Below are 26660 nucleotides of genomic sequence, written 5' to 3'. Positions count from 1 at the left end.
TAGGAGCATTTAGACCACTTAGACTTAGAAATTTATATTCCCTCATGGTCTTTGGTGCCTTGTTCTGAATTGTCAGTGGTTTGGATGCTGCTTAAGAGCTACATGAAGTCATGTGTTGTTTTGTTTTTTCCCCATTGCAGCAAAGAAATCTGTTGTTTTAATGCTGCAGTCACAGTGCATCAGAGCATGATGAGTGCAGTCTAAAATAAGTTTACACAGAATAGAGTGGTTTGGTGAATGGTTTGGAATGGTGTGTTACTGTGACTACTGATATTTGTATATAATGAGTTGTCACTGATTATATGTTGCAATTGTATCCAAATTCACGGTTCGGTAAAAACCTTAGATTTGGAGTTAGTGTTTGGTATGTTTTCAAGGAATTTCTTTAAAGAAAAAAAAAAGATATGTAGGATTTTATATAAGATTACACATATATGAAGGCATTCTATCCTATTCTAAACAACAAAAAAATGTTTACAGCCAGCTAGCTTTTTGTGTGGAAAGCAGAACATTCACTGTGGTTACAACTAATTTAAACTTTGCTACCATTATGACATTCTCCTGCCCAGTGGAAGAGCAAACTAAAACAGCTACATGGCTGCAACCTAAACACATCAGAAAAACTTAAACTTTCATGGGCTCCAGGGTTGGTTTGAGAAGACTCTTGGAATGGTTCGGAAGAAGGTAACCTAATTTGAGAACTATAGGAACAACTGTTTAATGCTTTAAAAAAAAGAGCCATTTTTCAATAAAACGTCGCTTTAGTATTTCAAACTAATTTCCAACTCAATAAAGGTAAATTAGAGTTTGACATGGAGACAAAGACATGGATAGACAGAGAGAAGAAAATATGGTAATAGCTTTAGCAGCAGAATGTTACAAAGTCAAACTATCATCACAAGGTTGTGAGTTTCAGTCCATGATCAGCTTACAAAATATAATTGGAGAATGCAAATGAGTAAGCTGATCTCAAAAGTAAGGCATTGAGGTGTCCAGCGTAGCCAGCAGAAGATTATGGTTTAAACATTTGAACAACAGGAGAAAAAAAAACATGCTGGGAATAATAACATGACAACCAGGGAGAGTCACTATCCAGACAACTCAAAACCAAACCCACATTATCATGCACAGTCTCAGCACAGGTTGAATACACAAAAAATGTGTGTGTTAGAGGTGGGGGCCTGAGCAAAGCCAGAGAGGATTATATGTGCTGCTGGTGATTTTAAATAAGTAATGTTATCAATAGGGTTTTGTTAATGAGGAGGACAGAGTCTGAGTTCCACAGGAACAATTCTACTCTGGCCATCAAAGCCTTGACACCAGCCTTTCTTGAAAAGGACTCCGTCATCTAAGTCACAGTGGGTGGAAATTGATTTCGATCCTCCTGAGAAGTTGGTCTATATCATTCACCTTTTTTTTTGGCAGGCTGCAGAGGGAGGCAGATATGAAGTTTGAAAGGCATCAGAGAAGCAGGGTGGGCTATTGTCACAGCCCGGTTCTGCTTCTCCTCTCGACTGCCTCTCTATTCAGTCTGCCACTGCTATGTTACGATAAGTACTATCACCTCTGCTCTGTGTGTGTGTGTTTGTGTGTGTCTGTGCGTGCACACACACAGCACAGTGAGAAAGTCTCATGCATCTGCACCTTCTACTCCAAGACAGCATACTCTCTAAAGCTGTAGCTTCTAAATGATTCGGAAGCTATTGCTTTTTTCAGTGACGCATAATAAAGAAGCATTAAAATTAGGCAAAAATATCACCATACAATGACAGTGTTGTAAAGGTGGACAAAAGTCACATTTGGGTGGGTTTAATATTATAGAGAGAGGTGGAAATTTTAATATTCACTGTGCATCACAATCCAACCATCAGGAAATTGCAGGATGTGCTGTGTAATAGACATGGATATTCAGAAGGACAGAGCCAAAAGAGGAAGCCACATGTCTTGGGCAGGGGGCGTAGTAGAGCTGAGGGGAGGTGCAGAGGAAGGAAATGTAAGATAAAAACACAGCATTAAGGTGAATATGAGTCAAAGATTATCCTCTTTTTTTCCTGAGTCATACCTATGTCAGATCATTACACAGAGACATGAAATACATGCTGATATCATTCAGTGCAACCTAAACTTCCAGAAGATGTCATTATCTCTGATGACAGTTCATCAGGTTTATAAAGTAATCTACTAATAACTGTCTGTGTACCCACAGGTACACTGCAACTAAGAGCTGCTAACAGCTATTAAGGGATACTTTCAATGATTCCAATTTGCCAAAATGTTATAGAATACAGCGGCACAGAGAAAAAAAATGAACAACAAAAAGCAACAAGAAAAAAGAAAAAAGGAAAAATACAAGGACGTTGCTTTGGATGGGTTTTAAATTACTGGAGGACCAGCAAGTTCACTGAACGAGGACATTTAATGAAAGCAGCTGTAGTTATTACACGATAATAAAACTGCCGACATGAAACTGACATGGCATGTTGAAGGAAAATTGCTGCAAAAATGTGCATTATAACATCAGTTTATTTTAACCGTTTAATATCTGCACACAATATAGTCTACTGATGCAAGTTCTTTTTGCCATCACCCATCAAATCACAATTTCTGCATCTCCTAGTCATACTTAAGGTCACAAAAATGACTACCTCCTATTTAGGGTGTAACGATCTTGTAGATCAATAAAAGATCCCAGCTTTTGATTCTTTATCGCACGCAAAGAATTTCTGCAGAAGCGAAATGTGTAATGAGCTTAAAAGTTTCACATATTGAGGGTAGAGTAACAGCAGCTTTCTGACCTGTGTGATTCAGTGCAGTTTCCTTTTTCACAGTAACTATCATTACTAACAGGTCAGCACTGCTCTTACTGTCCTCCAAAGGTCCCCAGGTCAATACTAATGGAAAAAATCAAAAGTGCATTGGCTCATTTAAGTGACAGCAAATAGAGCAAGTAGAGAAAAGTTTTATCTTATTTCTCTCTTTTTAACAAACAGACTTTTAACCTCTCCATTTCTGTTATTTCATTGCTATAAGTTCAGATCGTTTTCAAAAGACGGGGGAGAAAATGATATTGGCTAACCAGCAGTGGGAAGGGGAGCAGGAAAATGTATCTGTCAGTCAAACGATGAGACAGCTTTTAACCCTGCGTAGGAGTACAAGCACACACTCACCCAAACTCTCCGACACAGATACCACCAATTGTTCCGGTCAATTCGACGGAACGTGGGTTTAAAATGAGTGCCACTGTGGCAAAGAGAAACTTTCCCCGATGTCACACTTCGCATCGCTTGCAGTAAGACACAAGCGCACAGTAACACAGCGTCATGCATATACACACAAAAAACAACTTGTGCAGAAATACACACAAACATGACACATCATCAACCTCTGACTATCAACTGCTGCTTCTTTTGCTTCTGTGCAGGGGTGGAGAATCATTCATTTTCAGGCACTGCTGTCCCCGTATCTCTCACATTCATCTCTCTCACAGACGCGCTGACAAGCTATCCATTTGGTGACTGTTGCAGGTGAGAGAGGAAATGTGAGAAGTGAAACGCTGTTATTAGGGAAGCACTGGAAAATAATACTGAACTTCACAGCGATAGCAGGAGCTGCATTGTGAAGATCACAACCTAGACCGAGCTCAGAGGGTTTTAGGTGGATCTGACTCAACTACAGAGTTTCTTCTGGCTGCTACTGTGCATGACAAAAAGTAAGAGGGGAAAAAAATATGAAAAAAAGTAAGTTGGAGAAAATCACTCGAGACATCTTTGATTTTTTCTGCGTTTTCCAAAGTGTGCTCCTCCTAGCCGCTGTCTAGCCTTTCAAACTAGTTCCTGGTCAAACTCTTTCACCCCGTTTTCCCTCGCCAACCTTTCTCCTCAGGACTTCTTTCTCTCAACGGTCTCACTCCCAACCCCACATTGTCCTTCTTCGTGTCAAATTAAAGTGATGGAAATGAACTTGAGGAGACGCTAATTGCAATTTTCAATCCAATCTAGGTCGGGGCCGAAAGACAGGGGCTCCCTAGCACTTCATCAGTCTTCATTAATATTGAAGGAGTTTGCTGAGGAGCAGGGGCCCAACGTAATCTGCGCTCATCTAACAGTGCATCAAAAATTAGGAAGCTGGGGGGAGCACTGATGGCGCCCGAGGGACAAATATGCCAGTCAAAAAGAACTATGAAGAAAGATGTCAGAAGACAGGGACAGAGTGGAGGAAGAGATGCTGCTGAGTATGAATATGAAGGACCCTGCAAATAGGAATATGGGAGATAGAAGTATTAATAGTAATGACTGATGAATTGTTTTTTTCAGTTCATATCACTCTAACTTTCCATGCTTGCATGGCAGCAAAACTGCTGAATCATTCATTTGAAAATGGCTAACTGAACTGACCACATATGAATAATTCCATCCATATGATGCGGCATATGCAGATCCTACAATGTAATGTAAACTTGATATATTACTGTTGAGTCATAGCCTCCCTTTAACACTGTAAACAAAAATTAAAAGTTATGGTATCTGTTAGTATCCATTGTTGATCTATTGTTTTGTGTTTTTATTACCTGTGCATTCCCAAATAGTAACTTTGATATTTCACTGACAGGTACCTGAAGGCAGCGTAAGCTAATTTGTCAGGTCAGCTCAGTCACGATTTATGAGCCAGCAAACAGTCTATGGGCGTAAGCTTACAGTTTGAAAGAGTAGATATCGAAATAAAAGTGATGGTAGAAGAGATATGGGCTGATTTGTTATGAATTTAAAACTGCCACACACATACATACACACACACACACACACAGTCAATACCGGCTAGTCACTCCACAGCAGGGTTTTCAGATGGTTGGTGCCCACAGATCCAGATGGTCAATCTGACTTCTCTGGCAAAGCAAACCTATGCTTTATCGAGTGAGCTATAAAGTTTAAGTGATGTGGCAGTTAGACTCACAGAATGTTGCTGTTCATTCCCAGCAGTCTCTGAGTTACATTTTCAGAGGCTTGAATACTTACTCTGTTAGAGTCAATTCAATGCAACATACTTGTACACTTACTTGAGCACATTTTTGGAGTAAATATCAAATGCTTTTTCTCAGTCTGTTTATTTTGACACATTTATCATGGTATTACCAAACAGCAGCACAGAGGGCAGTGAGCTCCGATTGTGGTTTGACATCAGTACTGAGAGAACTGCACTGACATCAAAGTAGCAGTAAGCAATAAATGTGTGTGCTAAAGTAATGGAATTTAGTTCAATTCTATACATTTGCACAGTATATCATGCTTTAAATCGAGTACTGGTCCTGCTGTCTGCTGTAATGTACATATTCTGCATCTTTACACTTGCATTAACCATGTAACTAGTTATAGTCAAACATCTGACCTCATGTCGAGAGACAGAGAAGTGGAGAATAAATTATGCATGGCACAGAGAAGGTATTACCTTTATTTTATGTGACTGATAATTCTTTAACCACAGATGTTATTCCTCAGGTAAAAGTGAAGAAATGAGCGCACCTGTATTTAATAGGATAAAACATCACACCATTATCTCCTAATTAGCCTAAATGAGTCATCTGATTTTCAGTGAGATTAGAGGCTGATCTTGCTACTTCTGTAGTCTTATCGTGTGGGTGACATGGATGTATCAAGCTTCCACCTCATTTTTTGGATCCTGTAATGGGAATTTAACAGCAGTGTAACATGTTGACACTTGCATTTTGCATTTACAGTAAAATAATGACAGCATATTGTTAATACATGAAGACTGTGTGATCACTTTTGAGTATTACAGACTAGTTGTAGTGTCCTGCTGTATATGTAGTGATTGTATAATCAGGAGATAATGGTGTGGGATTTTATCACAAACTAAGCACCACTCCTTTACTTTAAGCTGAGGAATCTGTATTTAGTCATGTCTACATAACATAAATAAACTTGTTACGTAGAAAAAGACAGCGTCTTGGTTTATTGTCTGTTTTCTTTTACTTCTTAGTGTATTCCTGTAACTATCTTTTTGTCCTTCTATATACTATATTTGTATTTCTCTTCCTCTGTCTTCCCAGTTATTTTCAAGTCTATATTTATTTCCACTCAGTACTTGTTTTTAGAAAGTGAAAGTACTTTTACCTTTTACTCAAGAACAGTTTTTGGTTACTTTACCCAACTTCACCTAATATTCTTCATTAGGAGCAAGCAGAGTGTAATAATAGGAAAACTTTTTTATTAAAGCATCCTTCTTTGTGTAACCTTTAGCTTGCTAACACTATAGAACTTGCTGTAAACTTTGTTACATTAAATGCTCTATCTGATGGCCCTCAGTGTTGCTGCAAGTGAGGCAGGATAATGAAACATTCACAGTCAGAGATTCATGTTGCTATTAAAGCATAAAAAAAGAAACAGCGTAGGTTCGACCTACTGCACTCTAGCTTCCCCTTGGCACTAAATACTGCAAAATACTTGTACTGCCTGTATTAAGCGAGTACATGATTCCCTTTAGCAAAATGTTTGCTCACTTTCCAATCCCTATTAACCCATAACTGGCCCCTTCACTTTCAAGCAAAGCAAGGTCAAGTCAACTGGGAATGAAAGTGCAGAGACACTTCTGCTGCCTGGATGTTCTCCATCTAAGCTACAGTCTCCCATTTCATTGAAAATGACTGAATTAGACATTTTGACCAGATTTGCTGGCATGAAGACAGCGACTTGTAAAGACTTCCAAATTAAAGGTCCCATATTGTGCCCCTTTTCAGAAAATTAATGAAAATCTCAGATGTTCCCAAATTCAGTTTTTCAATTTGTCAGCTCAAAATATGGCAAAAAAAGGCAAATTTCACAATAAACCCTGGTTTAGGCTCTGCTCTAAATGGACTGTTTCAATGTCTTTAGCTTTAAATGCAGATGAGCTGCTGCTGCTGCTATCCACGCCACTTCAGGAATAAGACTTTCTCTGCAGCTGTGATTCACAGTGTGAAACTGAACAGTTAAGTGAATGGCAGCTGATACAGATGTTAACTCAATGTGTGAGACCAGGACTTCCTCTGAGCCATATTCACAACACAATATTGTTTTTAACTCATTTATATAGTGAGTTTGTCAGACAACCTTGCAGTTACAAAAATAGTATCTCAGAGTTCCTGAGCCACAGCTTGGAAGTGACTGGCGGTTAACATGCTGTCTTTATGTACCGTTTTTAAAATAGCTGTTTCACTGTTTCAAAGTTGTTCGGTTGTCTGGCAAGAGAGACTAAAAACTTAGTGGGAACTCAGCTGTACTAAATTGCTTTGTGTGAGAGCACGGAGAGCAGATACGTGTAAACAGCAGCTGAGCTAATGAAACACAGCAATCAACATGAAAACACAGTAACCCATCCGGTCCTTGTGTACTGGCTAAAAATCACTTAAAGTTTCCATCTCTGAATGCCCCTCAGCATTACAATTTCCACGTAGCTCTGGCCTGTGGCCATGCAATGACAGCTCATGGTGACATTATCCACAATAACACTGGGAGTCTTCCTCCCTCCATTGTGGTGACACTGCCATCAAAAACAAAAATAATCCACTTCAGGATGTTAAATGCTGGGAGTGCATGAAGATTATTGTGTTCACTCCTGCAGTCAACAGCAGTACATGTGGTGTGTTCCGTTAGTGGCTGAGACAATTTAGTGTTAGCAGAAGCAGCTCCAGAAAGTACATAAACCTGGCGCCTGCTAATTCTAAATAACTCATAAGCAGTGGTTGGCTAAGAATACACACTATTTAGCTCCATGACTATTGTCCAACTATTTGTCTGTCTTCAGTTTCTGCATAGAAACTGAATAAAATTCTTACTGGCCTGTAAAGCTGGAAGGTTATCTAGGCAGGGGATTGGAGAAATTGCAGTAGTAACCATTTTCATTTTTTCACAGCTTTTATTTTGTAAATCCAAGTTTTTAACACATACAAAGACTATAAAATGGATTTTCCGCATATGGGACCTTTAAGTAACCCGTTAAGTATCTTTAATCTGTCATCATCCTCTGGTCTATTTCTGCTCAGTGGTACAGTGGAAGTGGTTTCCATCTGGAATGCATCATTATGACAGCTGAGAGTCATTTGAACAAGTGCAGGGTCAAGTGAACACTTCAGTGTCACTAAAGACCACATTAACAGACCACCACCATTTTCTAAAATCCCTCTTTCGTGCACAGAAATTGGGGAATTAGCCATCAAAAGTTGAAAAAGTAGAGATGAAAAGATGGATAAAATAAGGCAATGATTTGTTTATGTTACATGAAAATAATGCAAGTTTGCCTCATTCACATGTCTTTTAAAGGACAGTTTTTGGTTGCTTTGTAGTGGCCTACATTATAGTAAAATATATTTATAAAGCAATTGTGATAAATATGTAAAGCAAAAGGAGCTACGTTTGGAAACAAAATGTTGCAATCCTGAAAGAGATTAAGGGGGAAAACAAAAGAAAACAAAGTGACTGTGGAGCACTTATCCTTATCTTTAAATGTGCATTTGTAATTTTGAATATAATCTGTTTGTTGTTCATATTTCGACCTTCTTTTACATTCTCTTCACTCTTTTCTAATGCTAACACAAATCCCATTGAACATATGAAATTGTTCTATTTGTAAATGATAATTCTATAATTTATTTACAACTACAGGGATAGAGGTGGGAAGTCAGTGAACTGGTGCTGGGCTGATAAGTAAGCTGATCACCGCATTAATACTGGGGGGGAAATTACATGTTTACTAACGGTTGCAATTGCAAGACAAACAATCTGAACTGACTGTGTGGTTATGGGTTCCTACTGAGACTGGGGAGAGGGGAGGGGAAGGAAAAATTAATATTTAATAATCACAGATATGTTTATGAGCTCACACGAGAAAACGACACGGGGGAAAAGAAAGATGCAAAGTGTGTGTTTGCATTCTTCTGCGTCCCATTCACACACAAAAAAGAAAAATGTTGAAGTAGAATATGTTGAGCTGGGTACAACTTGTCATTTCAATTTCAGTATGCAAATGCGTGTTCTGCTTATATTACGGGAAAAAGGATTCAAAGGAATGAGAATATGGATTTAGCAGTGATTTAAACACTGGCGATGTAAACACTACATGTGGTTAAAGCTCGCTGTCGGGCTGTTGGTGTGAGAGTGTGTCTGTGAGAGAGGGGAGAAAGCCTCAGTGCTGAGATGCAGTTATTAATCACAGTGCAAGCGTTGATTCATCTGTCGTGGAGGCAGTTTGGAAGATGGACTCTATTTACTGCTAAAGCTGTTTGAGGGGCTTTGGGAGGCAGCTATCAATCTCTTGGCTATCTTCAAAAGAAGGCGCCAATGCACAGGCATCAGTTTCAATCACCTCCCAGAGACAGGTGGTATGGTAAGCTGCTGCACAATAGTTTTCCCTTTACTTCTTCTCTTCTTCTCTCTACCTCAAGGTGATTTTCTTTTCACTCCCAAGGGAGGCACTTTATTAATGTGTTTTATCATAATAATAATAATATTACCTAAAAATACATACTGCACCCTGCCCTTTGGCTCCCTTGCTGTTTGGCACCCCGTGTTCCTAATTAGCATCTTCAATTAACCCATATTAATTGCCAAAGACGGAGAGGTGGAGGAACCTGGCAAGTTGGTGCCATAGGGAGCCGTTTTGTAAATGATTGGTGGCATGTAAAGGGGGGATTGTACTAATGCACGTTCAACCTCAACCTGCAAATAGCACCTTTATGTAATGCGAGCATGTACAGATGACATTGTTAAAAAAAAAAAAAAAAAAAAAAAAGGCACACCCTAACTAAAGCAGGAGTGTGAATGGTGCTTTCAAGTGTGCTGGTTCTGTGTAGTTAAACAACAATCACACTTGGTTTTTGAACTGCATCTCTCCCCCCACCACCCTTTTTTCATCCAAGTCAGTGGGGCCTATTACCTCTGCAGGAGTCTAATGGTAGCACTTTACCATCCATTGCTCCCTCTTTCTTAATATCATCTTGGTTTTGTTCTGCGTCACAGGGGGTGTTATCAGAATTGCTCGGCACAATGCAGAACATTTAATGACTCCGTTTTGTTTTAGTGCCTTGATCAATCTTGATTTTTTGGTCCCGACAATTTAAATACACAAGAGAAGACGAGTTGCCCCATTACTTTTACCTGATGTAAACAAATGATTTTGCTATATTAACTTTAAATCATCGCTGCAAGGAGAAAAATGAAAACACAGCTTGCCTTGTTGGGGGACTGCCTCCTCTGCAAAGCCTCCTTAGCCAAGTTCATTCGCACAGCAATACTGGCCCATTAATGTAGTCAGCACTTTAGTGCAACACCAGGGGAGCTTCCAAGCCCCCCCAGATAGACTGGAATCAATTGGAGTTGGATGGCGTTAGCAGTGCAGAGTGCAGCCAGTGTAGTCTGGGGTGATGTTCGTCAGAAGTGGAGGGCCAACAAAGGTCACCAAGAGCAGCTGATTTCACCAAAAAAACAGGCTGCATTTTGTCTCCCGTGCAAATCTCTCTGTAGTAACCTCCTTCTAACCTGTCATCACCATGCTATTACTGCTCTGGCCCCTAAGGATGTGGGGGCTGTGATCACCTCACACTGTGTTTGTGTGTGTCCATCAAACCAAAATGAAAGTAAGCAATCGTGTAAGCAATTCGTCCTCAGCTTCCTCAGCCAAACATGTATTTCTGCAGAATTAGAGTGCAACATTTAGTGTTTATTTATCATATTCTAATGATACTTAGCCCTCTGAACCTCTAAACCCACAGATGGGTTTGAAAATTATGTCATCTTTAAAAAAATACCAAGATTAAACCATTTATCAGAACAGAAAAGGTAAACATAGAAAGAATTGTTTAATTTTCCAATGATGCCTGAACTACTCGTCTGTGACATACTGTTCCACTGGGAAATTTCACCAAATGTAAGTTTAACATCATGGTTTTTCATCCAAATCCTGTTATTCTGTATGGCTCATTTAAAATAAATAATTAAAAATTGTTTGCTCTGCCAGATTCTGTAGCCGAGAAGCCAATACTAACTCAGAAACAACCAACAGTCACATGAAAAAAAGACTTTCTGAATGTACTGAGTTGAACTGCAGGCAGTGTTTACACAGAGGGGATAGGAGAAAACTGTGGAAACAAATGAAAAAGTAAGTCCTGAAATGTCAATTGAATGTAGAGTGACTGTTTTTCCCAATATTGATAACATCAATAAATCAGCTTTTTAAAAATGATTTATGGCAATATAACTGCCTTATACTGTCTGTACTCTAGTCATGGTTGTTTCTATACAGGTGCAGGACATTATATTGCAGTGAAAATGAGACGCGCCAAGAAACAGCTTAAAAAAAAGAAAAAAAAAAGCGACAATACCTATACCATGCTTCATATCCATGTTGCACAGCCTGATTATTTAAAAAAATCTCATTAATATCTAAATGTTTTAAAAGTTAGAAATTGATGTTCAGAGCCACAGTTCTTTCCCCCTTTTCTGTGATTCATGTTTAATCAGGAAGGAGATTTGCAGGATCAAGTTATTTGGATTTTGATCATTCGCTGCCTCAATGGTGTGAGCATACAATCAGTTAGACACTCTGAGAACAAAGTCTGATTACCCCTGATTAGAACAACTTCCTTCTCCACTTATCATTGGCTATACAGGGACTAATCTGAGAGCTGATTGGTAAAAAAAAAAAATAGATCCAAGTATAAGGCACTCTCTGTGCAGCAAGGTCAAATGGGAAGATAGTGATGACAAAGTTCACACCAATCATGGTTATTGGTGTGCAGCTTTGTACTTCGCCTGCTTGTATGCCTCACGTTGTTGTCATTTTTCATGCTTTTTCAAAGGAAATCTTTGGATTTGTTGGGTTTTCAATATATAATTTTGTCGGGCCTTAACTTTAATTGCTGTATTAATCAAGTAGCTTTTTCAGTGTATAACATATAGTAGGTTCTGAATCTTAAAGTTTAAATTAGTCAGGTTAATTTGCATTATATATAATATTTCAGGGTCTTAACCCTAACATTTAATTTAGTGAGGTAAATTTGTATTTTATATAATGTTGCAGGGTTAAAACGGCAATTTTTGAATTACTACGGTAAATTCACATTATAAATGATACTGTAGGGTCTTAACCTTTATAATTTAGCTTGACAGGTCAATTGGCTCAGCAACTGTTGTTTTAACAGGGAAATATAAATAATAATGTCTTTCATCTACTCTGAGATATAGCCCTACATACTGTATATCACCACATAGCAGTTTATTCAAATGAAAATGCATGGATATGTGGGGCAGTTGACTTTTCACTGAAATACCTATCAGCAGCTCTACCTTTGCATTTGACAGAGACATAAATGTGTAAGTACAAGTCATAATATGTCAGTTTACTGCATCACTGAGTTTTTTTCCTTACTCTGAGGAAGGTGAGGTCACGGCTGCGGTCAATGCTTGTGATCTCAAGGTTGCCCATTACGACTTCACAGTTCTCATAGTATTTCCTCAGAGTGCGGTACTGTTGCTCCAGGTCCGACAGTGTGCTCAGCTTGTTCTCGGTACCCGCACATACTAGAAAAACAAGAGACAAGAACAGAGTTTAAACAGCTATGTTAGGTATATATGGATTCTTTTTAGAAAACAATCTAGAAAATGATCAAATGGCACTGCCAGATTAAACAGTTTTGACTGAGAAAACATTTTCACCACTGACCAGAAACACTACGCTGCTGGTAGGCTTGATAACATTTATTATGATTATGATGTACCAACAAAAAAAATCTGTGTATATCTAACAAAGCAGCTCCAGTATGGCAACAGGGAACAGACATATAAAAAGCTTTTGTGCTATTCTGTACCAGAGAATTCAGAATGGAATAGAATCATAAGTCCATAGACAGTGGCTTTGCTGTTCATGTAAGACCAGGAAGCCAATGGCCCCCACTGCACCTCAATGCCTCCCCTCATCACCACTTGTACCCGCAGGGCGGATGAGAGCTCTTTAGTGGCTAGCTGGGCTGCACACTTGACAAGTAATTAAACAGAACCATTTCCGCCATTCAAAGATCTTACTCACCCAAGACGACACAAACCATCTGCCCAATCAGCTGGTGCTTCCTAGTCTAGCATGAAACCACACACACACATGCGTACATGGACACAGATTTTTTATTTATTTTTTTTTTTAAAAGGCACATTAATCCCAAAGTTTATATCTTCATAAGAAAGAAAAAAAACTTCCCACTGATGTGTCCTCTACTGGCCTTAAATCATAAGCCATATACACAGCATTATGTGCATCAGCGTTTTCTCCTGTTTCTCCAACATTTTGTAAACTTGCTGAATTGCAAGCCAACCTACAGATACGGATGCTGACATTTAGTCTTTTGAAGCATTAGTTTCATTTGTATTGCCATGGCGGTGTGGTTTCTCCCACCTGCACCTTCTTCACGCTTGATGACAGAGAAGCCATCACTGTGACGGAGGGGTGACGGGTCCTTCCCTGAGTCTTGTCACACTGTCACCCATGAGCTGTTACCTCTCTCTCTGAACATCACCACCTTGAAAGATCTTTACTGACGGTCTGCATTTTAATCCAAGACCCATTACACCCTCTACTATGCGCTATACTGTGCTCTTTATTTTATACCTTATATCCTCCTTCAGTCCAACCTGAGTGCACTCCCCTCTCGGCTAGCAATAAACCAGGCCAAACTCATTTAGGCCCTTTCTTCACACAGCCACAACGTGGCAAAATCTTTCAATTTCTTTTCCTATTCACTCCTCCCATTACACAACAGATACATGCGGGAAAAAGAAGATTTCAGCCTCAGGGCAACACAGGCTGTAAAGACAAATGGGATTGTGTTTAAATACTTCCACATCTAAGCAGATATTAGATAAGTGGAGCCATTCCAATGTGACCTGGACAATACCCATACGAGCTGGCGCTGATTAGCTAGGTTGCACATAGCATACAGTGCTGCTCAGGAATGATATATGGCAGACCTGGGTGTTTTCAATAACAGTTAGCGTGGGCTTGAGGGGAGCGGGGTGGAGGTAAGGGGGGTCATAAAGCGAGGATAGGTGTAATAAACTGTTATTGCACCCTTGGGGCAGGGCACCGAGATCAGAGGGAAGGGGGCACTGTGGCATGTGATGTCTGGTGAAATTTACTTTTTTATACCCATTTGCTTCCTCAAGCGAGCCTGCTGACTTTTCAAACCTGCCTGCTGCATTGTTAAGTGTATGCTTTGCGTTTTTTTTTTTCCTTTTGTGTTTAAACATGTCATTTCTAATGAAACACTGAAACGCTAAAGCTCGGCATGAGCTCGAAATGGTGCTGACTGCCAAGTGAACCACAACAAAACCATCTGTGCTGCGTGGCGCATATATAGAGAATGTGTGAACTGTTGCAGGTTTACTGCAAAGCTTGGTGATCTGCTGGTGATACGTCCGCATGTGTGTGCATGAACGTGGGCAGGCAGTAAATAATAGACCTCAGGATGTATTTTCCCCCTCTCACTGCATGATCGAATCCATTTGTCTCCATGCTCAATATGTTACATCTGAGACTGTGCATCACGGCAAAGGTTGTATAAAACAGTCTCTGCTCTTTATATTGGCCAACCTGCCTACCCAGGAGCGCATGCTACAAGACACTCCGTCGTCGTCTGTTTAACATACTGCCTAGGATGCAGGAATACACTGCAAGAACAGATGAATCTTCATATTGTTTAAAGCTTACGGTTGTTCCATAAAAGAAAATCTATCTTATCTTGTTTGATGGATTTCACTCCCTGGCACACTTTAAAGCTAAGAATGCCAATGAGATTCAGTATCTTCTCTCCATATGTATAGTATATCAGCCCGTGTGAGTAAATTGATTTAATTTGTTTGCAGGGAATTTCATCTCAGAGGTGATAGATTAAGGCAATGAATCATAATAATTCAAAATTTTCCAATATATGTAATTAATGAGATTATGAGCCAATGGCTGGAAATGCATCTGGCTCAATTTGTAAGGTCTATAAGGGGATATAAAGGTTTCTCCTGCAGTGCGTCGGCAGATACAGTGTGCTTGTGAGAAGCTAAATAATGCAAAACTGCATGTTTATCAGATAGACAAATGAATAGACAAATAGTTCCCATGTTTCTCCAACAGGCCGCCACTAGAAAGTATCACAACACAACTCTCACTGTCTCGGCCACAATCTTCACTATCAGCAAACATTGAGTTCTTACATAAAACCAAAATATGTTTAAATATTTGCTTAAAGACTGAGTCCTGTTTTCACCTATTCTATTTCATAAATATCTTCATCAGGATTAAATAGGCACTGCACTGTCATGGTTTTTACTGCTTTCCCATTTCATTTCATAGGTAGTGCACACAACAACTTCATCAATAGTGCCTTTCGCGATTATTGAATGCCTATAAAGCTGGCGAGTCTCTGAGGTTTATAGGCTTCTGCCAGGGAAGCTAGCAAAAGGTCATCCCAATAGCTAGTAACTGACTGAATTAAATAAAGTTGCAAATGTCACTTACATAAGTAAACACTGTCAATAGCAGAGCTTGGCTGACGTGACTTGAATTAGCAGGAGGAGCTTGCAGAAATTAAGCTAAAACTTTGCCTCGTTCAGTGCAAAATTTCCCATTTCCTGTCAGGCACACTGAATAAAGCACCATATTTGAGGTCAGAGCTATCCTTTGTCCCCTAATGTCCCCCAGATGAGCTTCGGTGGTTAAGTATGAGTTACAAGCCACCGCTTCTGATGGTAATCATGGCCTAGATTATCGCCCATCTGCTGAGCGGCTTAATAAGCATCAGAAACAATAACTAGATGAGGGTTTCGTGATGACGGCATGGTCCAGTAACACTAACCTCTTGCTGCCCTCTGAGCTCTGGTCACCTACCAACAATACTGTCGCTGTCTCCATATGGTCCACCATAAATTAGCATTCTGGTGCACACAGTCCCGACACCTTGTGGGAGTTTTCCACAGAGGAAAGCTTACAGCTGCTTGACGTGCTCCCTGGGCTTACAGAAGCTGATTGCACTGCTTGCATCTGATATAATACAAATTCTTACAAATAAGTGATGCAGGGGTATGATCAGTACATGCCATGTACTGTTCAATCTTACTTTCTCAGTAATCTCCTTTTTTAGTGAGTAGTGATTTTCAGCAAACAAGCTCAAACAAACAGACTGTCTGCTATCTGCCCATCGCTAAAAGGCAGAAAGACAAGCCACCCTTGGGTAAAGTGAGGGAAGTATTTAAGAAGTTGGGCCCTAGATAACAATAAGATCTCACTCCTGCTTTCATTTAAATTCATTGTCAAGCTAATCCTGCAACAAACACAAGTAAAAACAATGAACAACAAAAGAAAAAAGCAAAAGCAGGGTTTTCCAAGAACAAAAAAATATATATACACACAAGAAATTGCTAATAATAGATTGTAATCATCTTTGTCTGTGTGTCTTAGTGTTTGATATCATTGCCATTTGTGTATGGTCACTGTTGCTTTTTAAATAGTAAATAAACAAAGGTCAGTAGCCAGGGAACATTTTTGTGGAGAAACCTGGAGAACTGGCCAGAACAATGGCTGGACGTCACCCTAACCCATTTATTCTCTCTGACCACCCTGCTCTCGGTGTTTCTGTGGGATTTGAAGTTGTCTCCAGACAAGAAAAATCCATCTGAGTCACAGGGGAGTGATTGGCTGACACTGACACACACCTCATTACCTCAAATCCGAGCCTCTTCTTCCTGACTGAGTGCGCTGCTGACAGTAGGTCTGGTGAAAAGCCCTCTAGACCTCACACTGACCAGTAGAAATGTGTTTGTGTGTGTCTAAATGTGTTTGTATGACTCTCAGCTTTGGCTTACCCCAGTAGTACACAGGTGTATGGACCAAAATGTGAATTACTTTGCCAAAAATAGTTCAGCATGCATGTTTCACTTCAAGCTGTGGTTTTAGATTAACAAGGCTCTGGGGCAAATGCACTATAGCCTAGTTTAACGCTCCGTTGTATTTAGCCTTTTGGTTTCATAAAGAAGTAAAACTCTTAAAATAGTCAATAATATGTACTTTGTCTCCTTTATTCTTTAAAGTTTTTGGAGTTGCTGCTGCATCCAATTGTCAGGTAGCGTTACAGAAAATACAGTTTTGCAATCATTATTGACGGAACAGTTTTCCAAAGACTCATTTCGTGAAAAATAATAGAGAATGGAGAAGTTTTGAATGAGTATATTTAAGAATGAAAGTAACTGCTATGAAAATTGTGGTTATGAGAGATAATGGAGTTTCACTGCTTGTTTTGCTTCCATGGAAAACAAACACGCATCCAGTGACTTGTTGATATGATGTGATAGGATCCAACTTTATTTTGGGGAGTTTCTGTTTTAGTACGTCAGAGGGCACAAACAAAGCAACGCCTAAATTATAAGTACGTAATGACAATAAACCAGTCTTAATATAGATTCCCTTGCCTGTTTGTCAATGTGTATACTGTGATACTGGTGGGAAAAGCTCAAACTGACTGTCTAGTAGGTGGCATTTGTATTGTTTGTGACGCTGGTGGCTTCATCCATAGACATTTCTCAGGACTAAATTTGGTTCCAACCTGAGCTCAGTAACAGCTGGACTTTGCAGTGGTTTGTTATATGGCAGTGAAAAATGTGCACAAGTGTCTTGGAGTTCTAATACTGGCATTGGAACATCATGTCACAATAACTCACTAGTCTCCGATGCTAACTTCCTCTTTCTATTTAAACGAAAAACCGATGCAACAACTTCTCAATCTCTCACCAGTGAGGACTTTCAGTTGTTAAAACAAACGGCACCGTTACGCTGTGAATAGTTCGATGGCAGACCGAAATAAAACTCGGTCCGTTGGCTTCTGCAATCAAGATCAAGATCTTGAGTGAGGAAATAACTTAACAGCTAGTAGAATGTTCCAGCAGCTCCAACAACACCAGCAGACTGACATGTCTTCCCTCTAGCTGATTGTTCCACCTCCGTTTCGGGATTTGCATTCTCCCATTTAAACTTTTATTCAGATCATATCAATTATTTATGCTACACAGCTCAACAGTTTGGATTGTGAGCCTTCAGTACACGGATCAAACAGCTGTGAAAAAAGTACTCTGTGTTGAATTTGGACGGACTTGGACTGAAACTGGGCCCAAGAAACAACCAAATACAAGTTTTGTGTTGGCAAAAGCTTCCATATTATTAACTGCAGACAGAAGAAAAAGACAAAAGAAACATAAAGGCAATTATATTGATTAACCATGTAGTAATAGCAAGGATGATTCAAGAATAAAACATTTTAAGTTGGAAAAGAGGCTTTCATGCATAGGATGAATGAGCTCTTATTACCCGCCGTCACCCTCACAAACAGAACATCAGAATACTGAGTTATTTCCAGCCAGTGTTTAAGGTGAATGGAGCTATTTTGGAACAGCCTGCCATTTGATAAACATGGTGGGTGGTCGTACGTAATGGCACTGAGCTCCACCGCTGCACTTCTCAAATTGGAGGCAGCAGATTTATCAACAAATCTGTCCTGCCGCCTCCAATAGTTTGAGGGATTTAGTTACTGTGGATTAAGAGTCATTAATGTCCATTTATATAAAAATAAATAAATAAAAATAAAAATGCAGAATGATTTCCTGACATTCTACTTTATCCACATTGAATGCTATATTTCGATGCCAATTTAAACACATTTAATGTCTGGAAAATGTTCAATTAAAATAGTTTATTTACATTTTGATAATCATTCTGTTAATGCTGTGCATCTGTTTATGTCTTGTTAACATAATTCTCAGGCTGGCCCGCGGATTGAAGCATAAGAAAAGAGTTGCTTTTGAGATGTTTATTCACAGCGCAAAGTCTTAACACCCATTTTCTACCCAAATACCAACAACTCACCTTGCGCTGACTTTGAATGAACCTCCCACCTGCCTGTACCTCTCCTTCCACCTGTGTACCACACAGACAAAGAAAAGCATCAGGGTACATGCGGTCTGAGTGCTTCCACTGGTCACTGTACTGCTACAGAAATAGTGCCCACATTCCTCCCACTGCAAACTGACAAATGTAAAATTATGTTGGTGTGGTCTCATCAGAAACATAAGGATGAAGTAGCTCAAATATATGGTAAATGCATGTAGTAGCATTTTGCTTTAACTCAATAATTAACTTAGGACAAGAGTGCATGACCACCAGCTGCTACACCATTGATGCTTCAGCCACTGGAGGGCAAAATGAAGCAGTTTAGTGAGACGTTGACAATATAGGCATAATTCATGGTGCGTTTTAAAACCAAACAGCAACAGAAGCACCTTCTTCTTTTTATCCCAAAGTATTCATTACAGAGGAAGTGGTTGGAGGTTTCATTTGCTGGAGAAATCAGCTGGTGCTCTGGCAAAGATTGAAGCAGCCAGTGAAGGACCCTCCAGGGCTGCTCTGGGTGCTTTAAGGTGCACCCACAACCACTGTGTGGTTTCAGGGCTTGGTTTTAATGTGAGAGGTAGATGATTAACCGGCTTCTCAAAAAACAGCAGTTGTATCAAAAGTTCAGCTGGTTGAAGAGACAGGAATTGTTGACACCTCTTGCCAGGCACCTTTATTCTCTGCTATTTTGCTCTAGCAGTGTTTTGATTAAATATCATGCCAGGAAGGGTTACTGTTTAAGTCTGAGATGCCAGCTTCTTCTCACCCAGACTTTACAAGAGCTCTCACGGTTCAGACAGCTACAGCAAGAACTTTACAGCTGACAGCATTAATGCAGTGAGATATATGGGGTTACTAGTAGACTATGCATTCAGATTCTTTCCTAAATTCAAAATGTTAATTTAGGTACACTAGATTAGCTACATCTTGACTTAGGATGTCAGAGGAAAGTCAACCGAGGAGCACAAAGTCAAACACTTCGTATAATCAAAAAGGGAAGTTTGGAAAATAATGTTTTTGTTTATATTTTTGCAAGCTTAAGTACATTTGCTGAATGTATGTGTGCGTCTGTGCATGTATCTGCAATATACACAGGCAAATGTGATATTACTCTATTTCATGGCAAAGCCACCTAACTTTCCTTCAGCTGCAAGCAGCACTTCTCCAATCACAGACAGTTTTTTAAGTTTACCCCCAGTGGCATTGCCTTTGCTCCTGTAGTCTCACAAGCTTCCTCCTAAAGCGAGGTGGAGTGAAATGTATGCTCTTTCTATACTAATGTACGGAAACGGTAAACCCCTGAGGTGGTTCATATCCCAATAGTCTGCTAAAGAGAGACAACAGAGAGGCTGAGCAATGGGGTCAAATGAAGAGCTTGCATACTAAATTGGTGTGTATGTGTGCACGTGCACAGGTGTCTGACAGTGTTGGGTGAAAATGTACACGTGCATCTCTATGGAGGGGTGACCAGTCAAGTAGACAATTCTGCTATTTAGAGACCAAATTTGGTTTATTATGATTTGGCCTCAAAGAAGTGGCAACATAAATCACTAGGGCAGCAGAAATAAACAATATATCGGTCCACTGTGCACAAAGGGGTCTAAAGGAAGTTAAAGCAAACGCATGCACACAGTTATACCATATGCACACAAACACATTCACAGAAGTGGCATAAACAGTCATCAAAAAATGACATCATCGCCTGTTAAAAAAAAACACATTGTTCATGTTTTTCTGATGAGGGACCACATATGGTCATGTGAGTAATGAGCATCCACAGTGAAAGACAGAACTCATGAACTGGTGTTTTTATTCCACAAATCTCTGAGATCTCTTAAAAGGTCAGGGAGAACGGTTAGTGCTACAGTGTCTGACTTTGACACCTGAGATAATGTTTCTCATTCTGTATCCTGGTTTCTGTTCTGTCACCACCACAATCAACAAATTTAATCAGGTAATCATTGTGACTACACTGTTTTCTCATTCTTACGGAGTGAAAAAGTGCTTATGTGATGCTGTATGTGTTCAGATACAAAAAAAAAATCTGATTACATAGACAATGTTCCTTTCCAATTATTGTTTATTTCCCCTAATGTGCTGTCACAAGTCTTGATAAGATAGAAGTAGAATATATTCTAAATACTGTGATTGTTTTTAAGCTGCTTTTAGATTTATACACTTCACTTCTGTGATATATTTAGTATTTTATACATTTATATATCACCGTCAGGCTAGTTGTTGCTGTTACTATGATGATTGATAATAATAAAAAAGAGAATGGTGCAGATAATTTTGCATGATTGCTATTTTATTGGTGCAATTAATTTTGCTTCTACTGAAGGGATGATCATTTTTAAGCTTGCAAACGCTTTTGTCTTTTTTTTAAAGCAAATATGCATGAAAAACAGTTAAACGTGATCTGATGGTTGGAACACAGAAATTATAAATTAATAGTGAATTGGCAGCATTTACGTTTGCCTTTGTCCCCTGTTTTTCCATCACCCCCTTTGATCTATTTCATTCAAGATTTTGTGCATGGCTTCCTTTTATAGTCTGAAGCCTTCCAACTACAATCTCAATCACAGTCAGTTCAGGGTGTCAAACATTTACCAAGGGTGGACCTGCAGATTGCTACCAGAAAGGTGGCTCATAATAGAAATCATTAGGTATTCTATAGCCGGTCCCTTTGTGAGTTATCTGCCTTTATAAAGCAGGAAAAAGCGACCGAAGGAAAGGCTGATCGGTGTTCATTGTGTAAGAAGGTGATAGGTTTTATACATAACTTACTGTGTCCAGGAAAAAGTCCGACTGGCTCTCCTCACTTTTCCTATTTCACCTATTCACACAAATAGCCACATTCACAGCAGGAGCTGCACAGTACTGTATCTTGTATTGGCCACTGAGCAGCTTCACGGAGGCAGTTGTGTGTTAAGCACACTGCTGAAAGGCTCCTCAAGGGTAGAGGACATACTTTTCTTTTTTCCAGCCAGTCTGGGGATGGGAACTGCTGACCTTTCACATGCAAACTTGCCTCTGGGCTTCCAATACTTTCTTTCCTCCCCTCTTCCCGTCCTTCTCTCTCTCAGTCATTCTTAGTTCAGGTTCAGGTGTTGGAATCCATCCTAGCCTCTATTCTAGAAGTGAGCGAAATCCTTTCTGATAGTTTTTCTTTTTTTACAGTGCATTTGGGACGACACTATCAATTAAGCCAGCAGGCCAGTCAAAATGTTACCTCATATCCTTCATGCCTCGAGCACATGCCGGTTTCCAGCCCCTATGTGTGGTTCTACCCATGAATCTTAATCTTGTACCCAAACAGTTGCCATCAATTATCCTGGCTGCTACTGCTAACTCTTCCCCTGCCTCCCATTTTTCCCCATTAAAAAGGCCTTTTTTCCTCCTCGCTGTGACGGAATTGCCTCGCTCGCTTGCCTGGGAAATGATTTCTCAGCAGGCTTTGCGGGCCCGGTGCTTTCCACAGGTAGAACATATGAATGGATGCATGCCTGTATTTCTGTATTTATTGTATATGTGAATGCAAGCATACACATTCCTGTATACGAGCTAAAACCCGTTAGTCCTGCTAAATTTTTCAAGCAAGAACAAAACATTGGGGCTCACCATGCAGGATAGAGCGCGGCAATCTCAATAGCATTAAGGCATTAAAAATTATTTAAAAATGCACATAAATACTGCAAGAACACTGAAAAAAAAGGTGAGAAAAAAATCTTTTAGAAGTAGGAGAAGTTAAGAAAAAACAGATCTGGAGGTTTTAGCTACAGGCAGTAGTGTAGATCTAGCTGGTAAAATTACATCAGTTCACTGGATGATTGTCAATTCATTTTAATGTGTTTCACAGTCCTAGTTATGCAGATTAAAAAAAAAAAAAACCCTGGCATTTAACCCAAGGTTTGTTAAATAGGACACTTTTGAGAAGGGATTTGTTTTGCTCCTTCCAGCTGTGATGTTTACGCTTCCCAAGATAGCATAGACAATAGACTGGAATTGTTTATTCATTTGAACATCTCAAATGGTTTCATTAAAATTACTGTTTGGGGCAAAAAGAGGTGAACTCATTCAATATTTCATAAAGCAGCAAAAAATTCTGTCTAAAGTCCAAAAATTAGAGCAATTTTTTTTTGTTGGAGGTGGGGGGTGGGGTGGGGGGGACAGAATTTAGATGTTTCTTCTTTCTCTCCCTGATGTATCTTGTGACCCTTTGGGGGGATGCATAACTTTTACTTGTATTCGGAGAAGATTTATAGTGCAGTTGTGCTACTTTCAAGTAAGATATCAGAATTTGTCTTTTATAACTGATCATTCTGACAATGAATAGAGAACTGGGGGTGTACTAGCACGTGTTCCTTATAATGCTGCCTTAACATTGCTACACATGCACATCTCTAACACCAGCAACTCTAATCCAGAGTGTATGTCTTATTCAAGAATCTCTAAGACATCTCTCTTTTCTGAGTCTGTCAGATAGTGACATTCATTAATTCAGGAGGCTGCATGTTACAGACAACAGACATGTCTGAAGCTGTCAACAGAGTAAAGTAACTGAATTTATGAAATAATTTATTCCATTAAACTCCTGCTATGCAAGCAGGTAGAATGTTTATGTGTGACATATCAAGACAAGAAGACACTGCTGGAGGCATTTGATTGTCTGAACGCATTACTAGTCCTCATTGGTCCTAACCACGGTGTCTTTCTTGTCAGTCTATAGTGAGATTTACAATGAAGTTTACAGTTGGAATCAGGTAAAGAAAATGAATATTTTCATTTAAAAATATCTAGAATAGCAGGATATACCTTCACCAGTGTGGCATGCCAAACTACCTAACAGTATATTTTTCATTTAAATTCAGCTACCTGGAGGCATCGCTTGTGGGCAAAGCCTGTGAGAACACAGAAATCCAACTTGTTAAAGCCCCGATAACCCTAAGCGCAGACTTTTGAAAAGCAGGGTTTCTTGGCTGCAAGTGTGCTGGAATGTACATGCATTTGTTTAAACAAATATAGTTGTATTTTTTTATTACAAATTGGGAGTTGTCCATTGTATTGTTGCAATGTTTTTACAATAACATACAGTGTAGCAGCGAGGAAGCAGAGATGCCTACATGAACAAAACTGGAACCATTCTATTAAAATTAAAGTTTCAAATACTCAGTCGCACATTGCTGAGGAAGATTCATAACAATGTGGCAGAAATTAAAGCAGCATCTATACCTGAAGGACATGAGAACGCTAGAGTCTTAGATACAGACTGATTCATCAGAACAGATTGTGTGTTCTTGCTTGCTGCACTTTTTTTTTTAAATTACTTTTTCCTGCTATTGACATCTCACAGTGACAGAAAACAAGCACCTGGACACCTTTTAACTGAAAACTTCACAGTATGTGTCTTGTACATCTCGGCTGTATGGGTTAATGTGTTGTTTCGCCTTTTTTTTTTTTTTTTTTTTTAAATTGCGCTGCACACTCCGAATAGAGCCGATTGTGATTTGGCTGTCCTTGTCACCTTGCATTCTTTTTAATTTGCGGCAGGACCACCCTTTTCATCACGGCCCAGGTCGATTATAATTTGTTTTAAGGCTAAGCGGATGAATGTAAATAGCCAGGCATTGACGCTTAAAAAGATATAAGCTAACACCCGGGCAGGCCAAGCAATCAGCCGGGATGCAGATAGTGAATTCAGCCTTGCTTGTAATCTATGTTCTTATTAGAGGAGAGAGCAAATACATCTTGTAATACAATATCAGACTCAGCAATATATTACCAAGTGGCAGAGAGCTGCAGCGGTCAGGCAAAATGGAATGGGCTGTCTTTGTGTGTGTTTATGTAACCATGCAGAGTAACACTCTGTCACTGGCTGGTTCAAACCCCTCGACTCTGCGTTGTGTTACGTTTTTAATAAAGAAGTCGGAAGGCTCAGACGTCTTTGTGCCGTTTAATGGTGGTAACATAAGGAAACCTCTGGTCGGCGGTTCAGTCGTCTCGTGCACAGCACACTAAAGAGCGTGTTCGTTAAGCTAATGCTCGCTACATGGCTAGCTCACGGAGTGTCTCCACCTCCCTAATTGCGTGTCCAAACACAGTGCTCTCTGACCTACCTCATGCACGCCTCTCAGGAACTGAGTGGGCCACCAACGCCAGCTGTACACCACAGCTCCAGAGAGGGCGCCACTGAGCCAACAACAATAAGCACAACCAGAGTCCAGCAAGTGGAATTATACATCACATATACACTGTTACATTTACATAGATGCATTTGTGGTATACATTGTGTGTTTATAGAGAAGTAACAGAAGGAAAAGAGGAAGTCATGTTTTTCCCACAAACTTAGATGTTACCTGAATTGAAACAGGCACACCTTCATCTACATTATGATTTAGTACTTAGATCATTTTTTTATATTACATAGATTGCATTTGATTTTATTTTCCCATCCTTTTCAGTTTGCCGTTTTTCTAATGTACTATTTGCATTAAAATAAGCTGTATCCCTTTGTGAAACGCCAACACTACATACTGCTGAGGTTTCCATTTGACCAATTTTTATTTTATCTGAGTCTTTTTTTTCCTCCAAAGGTTGCACTGTTGTGACTGCAAAATAAATGGCTCCTATGAAAAAAAGGTGAAAAAATAGTAGCAGCAGGAACTGAAAAGTCACTGTTCACATTTAGTGATGAAACACACTATTGACTGAATTTCCAGTCACTGACTTTCATGTTCTGACTGTCAGACCATTGAAATTAAGAAATAAAAGTAAACATAATATGGGGCAGATTCTTTTTAGTTGTAAAAGCTTTAAAAAGTGAATGTGCAAATGAATTATAAAACATGAACACATTATAAACCAAGGTCTGGACATAAAAATGTCACAGAAAACAGCTTTCTGAGCAGACTCCCAGTTCTTTCAGTGGACAACCTTTCATTTATTAGCTCTCATTTCACGTGTCGGCTGGAGTATTTGTTTAAAACAGAATGAGGAATTTTGTCATGATTTCCATAAAATTTAGGAGTGGCTAATTTATCTGCTATACTATAGCCTATTTTGTATATTGGTGGCTTTATTTATTTTTTAAAAATATGTGCACTGTTATTATTCAGCTAATTGTTTCCGTGAGTACACTAAAATAATTTAATGCAATTCAGTGCAGCTGTTCAGACATGAATTCTGCCTTTAAAAGACAATAACATTCAGTTCAGACCCACGCTGAAAGAATTCATTTAGCTGTATGTTTACTAAAGTTCAAGCTGAGGGTGGTGTTGTTATGGAATGCATTTTCTGTTTCTCGAAACAGCAAAACTTCTACTTTGGCAACGATACTACCACATCTGACACGGTTCCGACCATCTGAGTGGTACTTGTGCCAACAATTTGTACTTTTAGTATGAAACCTTGCATCTCCACACATACCAATCCTTGGTATGTCCTTCCTTAAGTCCCTTTTTTATTTTTTGCCTTGACAACAGACACTATCCCCCTGCTTGCCTTGGTGCGCATTTGTTCGGCTTTCTGCTATTGCAACCTCTTGCTTTATAATATTTTGTTGATATCACTTCTTTGTGGAACTTGGTGACAAACCCACTTGAAGTGTAACTGGCCGGCCTTCAAAGCTTATAAGACCGCAGATGCTTTCTCCAATCCCAGCTATTTCCCAACTTGTGTGTGACACTGAGGTTGCCAGCCAT

The 26660-nt window shown here is 39.5% G+C and overlaps 1 protein-coding gene across 3 annotated transcripts in view; it reads right to left on the bottom strand.

Annotated features, from left to right (window-relative positions):
- The window catches only part of LOC111574054 (receptor tyrosine-protein kinase erbB-4-like), a 316603-nt gene that overhangs the window by 164601 nt on the left and 125342 nt on the right, over positions 1–26660 (bottom strand). For 2 of the 3 annotated variants that reach the window (XM_055015213.1, XM_055015214.1), the window contains exons 2-3: positions 18937–18987; positions 12415–12566 (exon numbers count right to left, since the gene is read on the bottom strand). In XM_055015213.1, coding sequence (XP_054871188.1) covers positions 12415–12566; positions 18937–18987 — 203 coding nt within the window. The remainder of the gene's footprint in view (positions 1–12414; positions 12567–18936; positions 18988–26660) is intronic. The other variant, XM_055015215.1, reaches the window with a different exon arrangement.

This window comes from Amphiprion ocellaris, chromosome 11 (genome assembly GCF_022539595.1).
Source record: "Amphiprion ocellaris isolate individual 3 ecotype Okinawa chromosome 11, ASM2253959v1, whole genome shotgun sequence".
In the NCBI taxonomy this organism is placed as follows: domain Eukaryota; kingdom Metazoa; phylum Chordata; class Actinopteri; family Pomacentridae; genus Amphiprion; species Amphiprion ocellaris.
Note: the sequence above shows the minus strand (reverse complement) of the source record. Positions and strands in the feature narration are given on the sequence as shown.